Source organism: Amblyomma maculatum, chromosome 3 (genome assembly GCF_055883805.1).
Source record: "Amblyomma maculatum isolate TAMU_Amacu chromosome 3, ASM5588380v1, whole genome shotgun sequence".
Classification (NCBI taxonomy): Eukaryota; Metazoa; Arthropoda; class Arachnida; order Ixodida; family Ixodidae; genus Amblyomma; species Amblyomma maculatum.
The window spans coordinates 88,247,930-88,261,106 of NC_139346.1; the positions used below are offsets into that span (position 1 = coordinate 88,247,930).

General features: G+C 45.9%; 1 protein-coding gene across 2 annotated transcripts in view; it reads left to right on the forward strand.

Annotated features, from left to right (window-relative positions):
- Positions 1–5,004: 5,004 nt before the first annotated feature.
- The window catches only part of Cdc2rk (cyclin-dependent kinase 10), a 53,952-nt gene continuing 45,779 nt past the window's right edge, over positions 5,005–13,177 (forward strand). The window contains exons 1-5 of one of the 2 annotated variants that reach the window (XR_014705982.1): positions 5,005–5,229; positions 5,358–5,430; positions 5,529–5,600; positions 5,684–5,786; positions 9,300–9,381. Coding sequence is in view for 1 of the 2 variants with exons in the window: in XM_084597725.1 (XP_084453851.1) it covers positions 5,134–5,229; positions 5,358–5,430; positions 5,529–5,600; positions 5,684–5,786; positions 9,300–9,381 (426 nt within the window). In the remaining variant the exon portion in view is untranslated. The remainder of the gene's footprint in view (positions 5,230–5,357; positions 5,431–5,528; positions 5,601–5,683; positions 5,787–9,299; positions 9,382–13,177) is intronic. The other variant, XM_084597725.1, reaches the window with a different exon arrangement.

Below are 13,177 nucleotides of genomic sequence, written 5' to 3' on the forward strand. Positions count from 1 at the left end.
CAACGCTCCGATTCCCAAAGTACCACGGCTCCGACTGCTAGGTCTCCACATTCAACAGGACACTAGAGCCACCTACACCATACACCTCCTGCAGCGCCAAATCAACCAGATAACACATCTCATTCGTCGCATTTCAAGCCGCAATCATGGCCTCAAGGAAAAAGACACTTTAAGACTCGTAGATGCCCTTATCGTTAGTCGACTAGCTTACCACCTCCCCTACCATCACATCACCAAAACCCAACTCAACAAACTTAACGTCCTACACCGCTCAGCCGTTGAAGCAGCCCTCCATTTACCTCGTCATACCAGTACAATTAGGCTCCTTCAATTAGGCATTCATAACAATGTTGAGGAGATCATAGAGGCGCACCTCTCCAGCCAGCAACGTCGACTCCGCACAACATCTACAGGCACTCATCTCTTGCGCTCAATGGGCTACAATACCCCTGATCCCTCACCTCATACACCCATCCCTCCGCATCTGCGGAGCCTCCTCGAGCTCAAACCCCTCCCACAAAATATGGATCCCGAACACCACAAAGGTCGTCGCGCAGCCCGTGCCTCATATTTTTCCAAACAGTACTCCACACGCCAAGACATCATCTACACGGATGCTTCACACAATCCGGACATTCCACACATCTGCACTGCTGTATTCACGGACATTCGCCGCTCAACATTCAATGCCGCCTCCATCCACTGCACTAGCATCGCCGAGGCCGAATGCTTGGCCATTACACTTGCAATTGTACACATTAATCAGTTGCAGACTCAGCACACCACAATATGCACAGACTCCCAAACAGCATACAGATATCTACTGCGAGGAACCCTCCCACACTCATCTGCTAAAATATTATCTACTCTACCTACCCCTCCCGATACCATCACCATCACATGGGTTCCTGGGCATGAGGACATCCTCGGAAATGAGCGCGCTCATGCGTTTGCCCGAGAACTAAGCTTCCGGGCGCCGGTGGATGTCCTCCCCAAACCTTCATTATACACCACCATCGAACCTCTTGACTACACTACAATTGTTCAGTACTATCGTCGCTGCCGTGCCACTTTCCCGCCACCACATCCCACGCTTTCTCACATCGACAGCACGTACTGGCGACAACTCCAAACACATTCGTTTCCATCTCCTCAATTTGCCCACATATTTCACCCCACGGACTTCCCACCGTACTGCACCACATGCAACGCCACCCCACCCACTCTCTACCATTACTTATGGGAATGCCCACATCCAATCCGCGTTCCTCCCGTCAAACACCCCACCCCCTCCTCCTGGGAGGCTGCCCTTCTAGCCACGCAACCTGCAGATCAGTTACGGCTGGTCGAGCGGGCTAAGCTAGAAGGAACAGCAAGAGGGCTCCTGGACTAAGAGGTCCTCCTGGGAGTGTTTACATTTTTTTTTTTTAATAAAGTTTTTTTCCTCCTCCTCCTCCCTCCTTCACTCCCACCTTCCTCCTTTCCCTTACGGCGCGGTTGCATCGTTGCATGTACTACATAGACCTTGGCGGTTGCGGTGTCCACAGAAAACAAGTGAGACAGTTACCGCGCCTTTCCCTTTCTATTATAGTGAACTAGAATACTATCACTATACTTTCTATAAATAAATCAGTTGAAACCTACTTCCAGGCTGGCCACTTCTATGGATTGTTGGAATCGGAGTTCGTCTGCAAATGATTATTGTCTACAAACAGAATTGGTAACTTTTCTTGAGCCGTGTTTCTGGTGCATAAAACAACGAAACTTTTTTTTTCGCTGCGAAGCCAGTGCTCCAACACTGTTTTGAGACCAAAGGTTTTTGATAGCGCTACAATCGCCAATTGATGTTATGCCCCGCCCCCTACACTAGCTGCGCTGCCAACGCTGCTGCGCTGCCGCTACACTATAGTGCCTAGAATATACTGGCTAGTGTGCCGTGCGGAGGGCTCTCTCAATGGGAGGAGGTGTCCAAGCCGGCGATGCCTTCCAACTTTGGCCGCCAGGGGCGCTGCTCATCGTAAAGGTGCCGTCGACGCCGTCGGCCGCCGGCGCGCCCTTGATTTGCCGCAGCTGCGCTGGCCGAGCCATCAGTGGGTTCGAGCGCTTTGGACGCGTCTACGCTGTTCTTTTGTTTTAGTCGTTCTGTTTCTTGCATTCATATGAGATAAGTAAATTTGCAACGACTAATGATGCTAAAAATAAAGCATCAGGGCAGGGAAAAGACATGTTTCGTGTCGCTCTGTCGGAGTGGCTACCGCTCAGGACTAGGTTTCTATGTTCGGTGTGCCGTCGGACCCTGCGCAGCTTGCGTAGTGGAAGCGGCTGATTAAAAGACAGGACCGCAAGTTGACTTCAACGTGTGTTGTCTGCGAAAAATATTTTGAGGAGAGCTACATCGAGAGAACGTTCAAAGTGACAGTAAACGGCATCGTCAACGAGCTCGCTAGAGATATACCACAAATTAAGCCCGAAACCGTGCCAACGCTATTCGACCATTATCCGAACCATCTTCTGCCTAAGAAGACATCGAAAAGAAAGTTGAGGAACCTCTGTGACCAACCGGCCGCTAAACGACAAAAACGCAGTGCCGTAATGCCAGTGGTGCAGACGACAGCCATGCACACGCACCGTCAAGGATGTTTGACAATGCTTCCAAGGAGCTGGCAGCAGAAGAGCCGAGCGAGAACTCATGCCCGCAGCAGCAGACGTGCAGCTTTGAGCCTCGGGATCCGTCGTTTGACTCAATTTGCATACCTGCAACTTGGACCAAATTAACCGAAGCACCTGCTGGATCTGTAGCCTACGCGCGTTATCGAGCCTAATAAAAAAAAAAAAAGAAAAAGAACTTTGTCACTTTGTACATAGAAAAAGTGATAACTTTTGGAAGCCTGAACGCAGTTCTGTGGACACAATAGTGTATATTCTCGGAAAAGAAAAAAACAAGCGCGTACAATACAACAATATCTAAAGCTGAAGATAGAGCTATATAGGTAGAGTGCACTGGAGGGTCTTTGTTCCGAATGTGGCCTGCAACCAGCTGATTCAGGAAGCACATATCATTCATGGGAATATATTTTGCAGAAAAAGTGTCGCTTGACCGTCAACTCTGAAGGGGTTAGCTGCGCTTAATGCAAATACCAGCGGAGGCTTACACAAGATGCGCAGAAAGAAGGAAAAAGCATGCAACTAGCCAAATAAATGCTGTAACATTTCTCGCGCTCTGAGAAGAGCTAAGAGAAAAATGGCATGGAGCGCAGAACAAGTGGCTCTATTGAAAGCGCAAAATGAGGAGCTAATAAGTGAGACTGCGGTTGAAGCTTTTTTTTTTTTTTTTTTTTTTTTAATCCCGCGCGTGACCTATACAATTGTGACCGTACAACAACCGCTCGGCTGCTGAAACCGCGAAGCCGAAACTGGTGAAGAAAGTAAAATTAATTATAAATTACTTAACGGTGGTAAGCGAGAAACCACGTGGAGAATTATACAGGAATATCTAGCGCATAATAGTGAAAAAAAAAAATACCACCAAAAATTTGTATCAGACTACTTTAAAATTATTGCGGTGTCATATGTGCGGCCTTTCTCCAAAACCTTTAGCGGTGCATTTCTATATTTTTACTTGTTTATTGTTGCTGCGCCTTTTTGCTCAAATTTTACTATATTGTAGACCTTGTAAAAAAAAAAAAAAGAATCGGTGATACAATCACCACTTTTGTTTCTTGCCTTTCCTTCTGTTACAAAAGAAAGCACACCGCATAATAATCATTTATGTATGAAGCAACAATTAAGTGACTTCCTAATAAAACAAATGAATAAAGAGTAAGAACAAAAACTGAAGTCAGATTCAGACTGCTTGTGTTTATTGTCGCATATGCGATCTTAACATGCGCGCGTGCAATATATGTTACGAAAAAGCAAGATCGCCCTTCTTTTCTGTAGCATAAATGTGACGCTATAAAACGTCACTAACCTGATATATATCACCTTAGCAATAAGCATGACTGAATTGCAGAAACGTCGTCGTAACCTATCCGAAAGCATGAGGCCCGTATACGTATTGACGTTCGTAGCACTTGACTGCGGCATCGCGATATACCATGGACCATAAGAAAAGACCGAAGAGTAAATAAAATTCAAAGTTGGATTAATGAACAGTGTAAAATATTAAGGGTATTTTCTGATACCTGTGTCACACGGACAATAACAGTCGTCGTCGATCCGTTCCGGGTTAGATCGCGATTGAGAATATAGTTCCCATAATTCGGGACAACCACCTGGGCTGACTGAGCGCTCACTCAGAAGGAAGATGCATACGATACCTTACATCCGCAATCGCGATGCGTGGATCGCAATCGAGTGGTTCTAGATCAAATAAAATCGTCATCGGAATATTTCATATATTGAATCCGGCCCGGACTCGATCGTTTAATCAAAGATTAACAAACTATTGCAACCAACGTGTCAACTTTAGGTGGTTTTCTCAAATTTCTTCTCTCGCTGGATATCAGGAAGTCAATATGTGTTCTGCTTAAGACCTTATCCGGTTCAGCTGAATAAATAAAACAGATATATAGCAGACATGGACCAGACAGTATTTGTTAAACGCTTCCTCGAGCGCTATTTGAGCGTATGATTTTCTCCGCACAGTACTAGGACGGTATGAATGTCTTCCACCAAGACTGTTTTTAGACACAAAGTGCGCTTAAACCGTCAAGAGACAGGTTTCGCAGTGAAAAGCGCAGCGCGCTATCCGGACCTATATGCCGCCTATGCTGCCGAGGCCGCGAACGCGAAGCGATAGCACCTTAGCTATTGGTAGCGCCGCCCCGCGGTGGCGGCGGGAAGGCATCACCGCGGCGGACACGCCAGCGCGCGCCCTCGGCACACTAGCCAGTATATTCTAGGCACTATAGCTACACGCTATGGTGCACATCGTGGGCCCCCCCCCCCCCCCCCCCCCGATGCAAAGGGATGGCCACATCATTATCATCATCATCATCATACATTTTTCGCTGCTTATCGCGTCCCAAGCGTCGTCGTCTTCGTTTATGCCATTCTCTGTTGGCGAAAGGCAAACGGCGCACCATAACATTTTAGCCTTTGGAGCGTTTTGCATCGTTTTCGAAGTGAACCATGGAAGCCGGCTTAAATCAAACAGCGCCTGAGAAGCGGGTTGTGTTAGCGTCATTGTCTACTGGAAAATTTTTTGAAATCCCGGACAAGGACATCGTAAGTCTCGTGTCGTTGTGACGGCAGACTGCTACTCACAGCTGTATTTCCCAAAGTTCTACTGCCGCAAAGCTGACCTTTGGCGCAGCGTACACTGCTGTATACATTTAAGCTTGATCTTTTAACAGACAGGGAGATGCCGATTGGTGACGGAATTCGAGAAACTGAATCGGATCGGAGAAGGAACCTATGGGATTGTCTGTGAGTGTTTCGTTGTAGTGCTTCATCTCACGTTGCTTTTGTTTGTCGTAGTCTACATATTTCAGCCTTCACACTGCGACGTCTTTTTTGTTTTACAGACAGAGCTCAAGATCTGAGCTCCGGAGAAGTTGTTGCTATGAAGAAAGTCCGTATGGAACAGGAGAAAGATGGTAAATATCTTCCAGGTTTTGTCATGTGGATTAGGGTAACATGGTTTCTAAATGTCGCATTTCTTGTCGATGGCCCATTTCAGGCATTCCTGTCAGTGGTCTGAGGGAAATAAACCTTCTGCTCAACATTCAGCACCAAAATATCGTCAATCTTAAAGAAGTTGCTGTAGGAAAAAGCTTAGAAAGGTAAGCTCTGATGTGTGCTCACTCATATTCATGATATACTCTATGCAAGCTGCAGTCGTATACACTGCCATAGATTCTTGTTATGTAGCCAACATGAGCTTAAGGCAAGCAAGGTCTTCAGGCCTTGCTTGCTTCAAGCGCGTGCTAACTTCGTAATCAATAATGCCTAATTAGAATAAAGTACTGGCTGGGCTTGTCGTAGTCGTCTGCTTTGCAATGCAGATATACGAAGTGGGCAAACAAGAGCGGGCTGAATTTCTTGTATATCTAGTGGAGTTACATGCAGGTTTGACCCACCGTCATTGCTGCAATACATTAAAAATTTTATTTCGAAAGCACTTGTGGGCCATAAATTGACGGTGGGCCGCAGAATAAGGTAGCAATTCCAGAAAGAAAAAAAAAAAAAAGATTAGCAATACCTTTCGGCTGCCGTTAACACAACCTGCATGAAGATGACTGCACACATTCGGTTTGCTTTATGGTATTTAATTTCCCAAAGCAACTCTGGCTATGAGGGATGTTGTTATGAAGGGCTCTGAATAGTTTTTACCATGTGGAGTTCTTTAACATGTAATAACATCGCACGCTACACGGGCCCCTTGCGTTCTGCCTTCATTGTAACGCAGCCGGGTTTGAACCTGGTTCGTGGTGCCCACGTTAAATGAACACTTGACTTTTGTTTATTCATTTTATATGCAGTAAATTTGAGCAGGCTATTATGTGATGTTGTTTGAAAATGATATTTCAGCCCAAACACACAAATTAGAAGGCAAAGTCTGTTCTCTTTTGAGCACTGCAGAGGCATTCCACACGAAAGATCTGATACAAGTGCTGTGTATACACTTGGGAAAGATGTTTTAATGTTAAGTAAAAAAGCTCCCATAATGTCTTGTATAGGTTAAAGGGCCACTGTCCAGGGAAGGACCTTTTAGGTGAAGGAGCCCAGTGTTTCGATCAGGTACCGGAGATAGTCTGTGCAAAATGCTACAGTGACACGAGCGCCGCAAAGCAATGAAAATGCAAATCAAAGCTCTCTCATGCTCTCCTTCGGGAAGCCAGCTTCCCCGTTTCCTGCGCTGGCCCGTCGAGCCACATTAATGACGTACTTCTCGCGAACGACGTCCATTGGTCCGTCTCACTGTCTGAGGGTGAAGGATGGGTGTCTACTGCTCGCTGCGCGCTTTTCCCTCGCCACGGCCTGACTGAATCCAGAGGCGCGCGCTCCCTCGCCCGTTTTTTGATAGTCTGTGCAAAATGCTACAGTGACACGAGCGCCGCAAAGCAACGAAAATGCAAATCAAAGCTCTCTCATGCTCTCCTTCGGGAAGCCAGCTTCCCCGTTTCCTGCGCTGGCCCGTCGAGCCACAGTAATGACGTACTTCTCGCGAACGACGTCCATTGGTCCGTCTCGCTGTCTGAGGGTGAATGATGGGTGTCTACTGCTCGCTGCGCGCTTTTCCCTCGCCACGGCCCGACTGAATCCAGAGGCGCGCGCTCCCTCGCCCGTTTTTTTTTCTTCGCGCAGACAGAGTGCCACTCCCCACCTCCCGCCAAACGCGGAGGAGGAAGGGGAATTTGTCTTGCGGAGGCTAGACGACCTCGGGCAGGAGAGTGAAAAACCTTTGCGAGGGAGCGGAAGGAGAGAAGCACGACAGAATCGGGGGATTGGGGTGGCTGTAACTGCGTTATTAGCTACTCTTTTCAAAAACATTTTGCGGCCTTGCGTTCTGGGGGCGAACTCACAGTCACCGGGGAAGAAAATATTTTCGACCGGAGGGTGGACAGTGGGCCTTTAAGACATATAAATCATTGTAACTTTCCATACTCGCTTATAATGCATATGTTGATATTTAGATTAAGGTGATGATAGACATCTTTGAACACAAGGAAAAGTTCGAAGTACTGCGGTTGAGTATCAATACCTGGTGGCCACTTTCTGATTTCTTTAAAGGCTTGATCATGCGATTTACAAGATGTTAAACAATACCCTTGAGATGACTTATGTTTAACATTCAGAAGCTATCATGGCTTCCAGCCTATTGCCAATTTGGGGTATTAGTGCAAATGCGAAGCTTGTACCCTTATTACAAATGTCCACAGCACTATGCTTAGTCGAAGTCACGTTAAAACAATGTCTTGGTATGTGGTGTGGACAAATGTTGGCATCTTTAATTGCACTCTATTTGGTGATCATTGCACAATTTTATAATGACGTCATTATGCATGGTAATTTTGCAGAAATAATAATGGGGCCATTTTTTTAATGCAAGAAAGCCAGCTCAACAAGCTTTTAGTTGCATATATATATATTTGATTTTCAACATTTCTAACAACACTAGCAATTAAGAAAATGTAAATACAGGGCTCACCTTTGATGGTGACTGCCTTCAGCCTTGCAGTATAATATTAACACATAAAAAAATAAAAAAAGTTGATTAGGTATTTATGTACCTGATAAAGCTTGAGATTAGACACTTTAATTTTCACGTGGCTATAAAACTGACCGGCACGATCTGCACAGAGATATCTCGTTAGATTTTGAAATACAAGTTTATAAGCAGTTAAAAAGATCACCATGTATGATTGGCTGCCTTGATGACGGGCACATCTCATGTACATTTAAATAACAATTGAACATAACCAAGGTGCCCTGCTCATCTTTTAGACATCTTAAAGGCGTAGTCATGTTCATCGGGAAGGGCATTGTAGTGAGAACAAGCAGTAGAGAGAGTGAGTCTCTTTAAGCCCTGCTTCAAGGAACAGCATAGCAGACTATGGTTGCATGCTGGCCTAGTATGCAAAACTGTGCAGAACTCCGTAAGTCAGCTCAGCTTTCCTGAATAGTGAAAACCCCTTTACCATGGCGGCATGGCCCTTTGTTGGGGTAGAAGTTGGGTACAGTGCGGAGTACTTCTATATCAAGCCTAATGTCATTCATAAACCCGGTGAGCAGCATTCCTTCGCTATTGCAAACTGGAGGGAGGGCGGGGGTATGAATGGTACCTGTAAGGCAGGGGCGACCTCAATTTCTTAATCGCAACAGCAACTAAAGAAAAGGGTTTCAGAAAATGGACGGGGCCATTATTGTCCCAAGAGACGTCTCCTGCGCTGCACCCTATTTCTGCCCCCAAAACAGGTTCGGCCGCCATGGTGAAGGGGTTTTTGCTGTGCAGAGAAGCTGACTTTTAGAGTTTTGGAAAAGGTGTATTGGGATGTGATGAGTCAAACATCTGCAATTAACCCTGCTTTCCTCGTATGTCATCTGTGATACAGTGATCTGTGATAATGCTGCATTAACACATGATGAGTAATTTTGAATTTCGCTTCTGATGTACGTATGCATTTGTATATCTGTGCAAAGTTTTATCATCCAGGTAGAGTAAAAATTATCTGTATTAATAGTGCTCTAATGAAATCTTTCTTAATAAATTTTTTAACTTTTTACATTTTTGTAATGAAGAGATCATGTGTAACGAAATGCTGCTGTTCACCATTGTCTGTTCACCATTACAGTATATTTCTCGTGATGGAATACTGTGAGCAAGACCTGGCAAGCCTGCTGGACAACATGCAGAGCCCATTTTCAGAGTCTCAGGTATGGGCCATTATGAGATGGGTTATGAGATCATAACCCATTTTCAATATCAATACGAGCCATTACAGCATGCGTATAATATGTCATGCACATTGCGATAGCTGCGCCGCATGTTGAAAATCTCGTGCAGCGTATTCGGGCTATGTTGGCTGAATCTTGGCTGAATCTCTCTGCCTGTAATGCCCATGTATGCAATGCACTTGTGTTTTGACAGTGTACATCATGTGGCCTATTCATTAGTCACGAATTCATGTTCTTGTAGGCGTTCAGTGATGCAAAGGAACACATTTCTACGTAGTTGACGGCTCGGGAATTGTTTTGACGTTAGGGCAGAAATTAAGTCAAAGCTCATGCTAGACATGCCTGAGATACTTATTGTAGTAACACACTGTGAGGAAAGGCCCGTCCTCTTAATCTTGGCTGCATTGCCACAGAAAGCTGTCACTGAGTAAAGTTGCCTAGTTGGTTAAGGTGATTAAAGAAAGACATTGATCGTGTGTTTCCTATAAGAACCCTCCGCTGTTGTTGTGGTAAATGGTCATGGACAAAAGTATGCATATTCACAGAAATATGGTTCTTTCTGTGTTATCTTGCTCGACAGTCTGCTGGTGTTATTCTAGAGGATGCAGCACACATGTCCCCTCATAATTGAATGCTTCTCATTAACCTGTTTTCTCAAGCCAGGTTCCTGCGGACTTTTGTACATACCTTAACATGGCTTTGTTATTGAGCCTGCCAAGGCAACAATGACTTCAAACTTTTAAGCTAATGTTCAGAGATTCAAAAGAATGACTTGGTAAAAGAAGGTTGCTCAAAAAAAAAAAAAAAAAAAAAAAAAGGTACTGTTAACAGCAGTGCGTTGGTTTCCATCAAAATGAGGTAGAATTTATGCTTGCATTTATGAGGCATATGAGGTGTATTTATGAAACCTGCGATAACGAAATCTTGAGAATACGAAATTCTCGCCGCAACAAAATATTTCCGGATCCCCGGCAAATGCCCATAGAGGCAATTGTATTTCGTATCTCTCGGTAACGAGACATTTTTGTACCGCGATCCCACGATAACGAAATCTGCTGCAACACCGGTCTGCATACTGTCTCCCATATCATGAATAACAGCGTCAAAAAAGCGCTCAAATTGAGTGAACTGCCGCAGCATGGCTGCAGCGACGCTGTTGGCGCCTGACGCCTGCCCGACTCTAGCCACCTTTAGCCGGCGCCAGCCACCACACTAATGCAGCGCGTGCATTCTGTGATCGCTTCCGCAAGGTGGTGCTCGCGGAGGCCGCACCTGAACACGTTCAGAGCATGCCCTCCGAGATCACTCGCACGTGTTCGCACGCTGATCTCGGAGGCTATGTTCAGGCATGGCCGGTCTCGAGGGAGCGCACGCGAGACTGGCCGTGATTCAGGTGAGGCAGCCTTGCAGCGACACCATCGGGGGGCGACACCAGACTTATCATCGGCGCTACACTTTTAGGCCTGCCGAAGCGGTGCACGTGCGTTCGTTGTGTGCGGTGGTGTGTGTGTGTTTATGAGCAGCAGTCGGCACGTTTGTGTTTCAAAAGATATCTCCGCCAGCCAAAACAGGTTTTTGTCGCTGCAAGAGAAGGCTGCCATCATTGCCCAAGTAGAAAAAGGCAGGAAAGAAAACGGGTATTGCCAATGAGTACGGGATTGCGTGCAGTTCTCTGTCCACAATTTTGAAAAGTAAGGCAGCCATTCTCGGTGCGCTTGAGAATGGTGCACGAGCACAGCACAAAACAGTGACGGCTGTGGTGTTCCCGGACGTCGACAAGCAGTGTTTGCCTGGTTTTTTGAACAGCGCGAACAAAGTGCTTTTGTCTGGGAAAGTGCTGCAACAGAAGGCTCTGGGCTTTGCGTGCATGCTCGGACATAACAATTCAGAGCAAGCGCTGGCTGGCTGAGCTGCTTTAAATCCCGTCACAATATTGTGGCTTGCAATGTGAAAATAGAACTATGAAGTTGTTGCAGGGTAAGGCGCGGCAAAGCAAGCTAGCTGACATTTAGCAATAAATTTTCTTTTTACGGGCTATTTTCTATTGTTTCTGTCTCATTTTCGTGGCAACGAAATTCTCGCAAAAGCAAATTTTTTCGCTATACCCGCTGATTTCCTTATTGCGGGTTTCGACTGTATTGCGAAAGCAATACTACTCTATGTTTCGAGCCTTCAGCGTGGCGCAGCTGCACCCAGATGACACTGTGATGTCACACCCCACGTGACACTAGAGTGAGAGCTGGGCTACTAACTCAAGCGGTCGGCGTAGCGCGGCCGCACCCACGTGACGCTGTGATGTCACACCCCACGTGACACTAGGAGGAGAGCTGGGCTTGTTCATACGGCTTGGTTAAAGCGGGGCTTTAAGGTGTTAAGCAAGGAGACACGATCTCCCCAGTACTATTCACAGCTTGCTTAGAAGTATTCAGACTTGGAATGGGAGCAGTTAGGAATAAAAGTAGATGGAGACTACCTCAGTAATCTACGATTTGCTGATGACATTGCCTTACTAAGTACCTCAGGGGATGAATTGCAAAGAATGATTGATGACCTAGACAGGAAAGTAGAAAGGTAGGCTTGAAAATCAATGTGCAGAAGACTAATGTAATGTTCAATAGCTAGGGAAGGAACAGCAGTTTACGTTAGGTATCGAAGCACTGGAAGTAGTAGGCGAATATGTCTACTTAGGACAGGTAGTTACCGCAGATCCGGACCATGAAAGGGAAATAGCAAGGAGAATAAGACTGAGATGGAGCGCATTTGGCAAGCACTCCCAGATTATGACTAGCAGCTTACCGGTATCGCTCAAGAGGAAAGTATACAACAGTTGCATCTTACCTGTACTTACCTATGGGGTGGAAACGTGGAGGCTAACAAAGAGGGTTCTACTTAAGACAATGCTGATGGAAAGAAAAATGGTAGGGATAAGATTAAGAGATAGGAAACGTGCAGAGTGGGTCATAGAAATAACTCTAGCCACTGACATTAAAGTATAAATCAAGGAGAAGAAATGGGCATGGGCAGGACATGTAGCGTGAAGAAAAGATAACCGATGGTCGCTTAGGGCAACAAACTGGATTCCAAGGGAAGGAAAGCGTAGGAGGGGGTGGTAGGAAGTTAGATGGGCGGATGAGGTTAAGAAGTTTGCAGGGGTCATGTGTACGCAGAATATGGGAGAGGCCTTCACTTTGCAGTGGGCATAGTTAGGCTGATGATGATGATGATAAGAGTATGGCAACATCTTGGGAATGTACAGTCGTGAGCAAAAATGGTATACAACACTCAGCCGGTGGCGGAGCTCGAGAAAACTGCATCTCAACTTTACCTAGAAACAGCTATCTAAGATCGAGACAATGGTGGCGGTGCCCCATTTTATCCACATGCATGTGTCGCTATCCCTTACACAGTCACTAGATGGCATATCGATGCAGTTTTCCCCAGCTCTGTCACTGGTGGAGTGTTGTATACCACTTTTGCTCACGACTGTACAAGAGGACGATAATTAAGCTTTCAGGAGCTGCCAACTCGACCCTCTCTTTTCATATAGGAGGGTGAAGACAGAATCGGCCTACCAGGACCATTGCATTAGCTTTATCCCTAGACCATGCAGGCACGTTTATACGGATTGGTTAAATCTAAATAATGTTTCAATTCAAGCTGGTTCACAATGCACAGACATCTTTTTGAGCGCACAATAAGCAGGAGCCCATCGCAACATTGATCACAAGTCAGCTAGAGATTGGCTCCACAACATATTATCGGAATCATAGCAGGG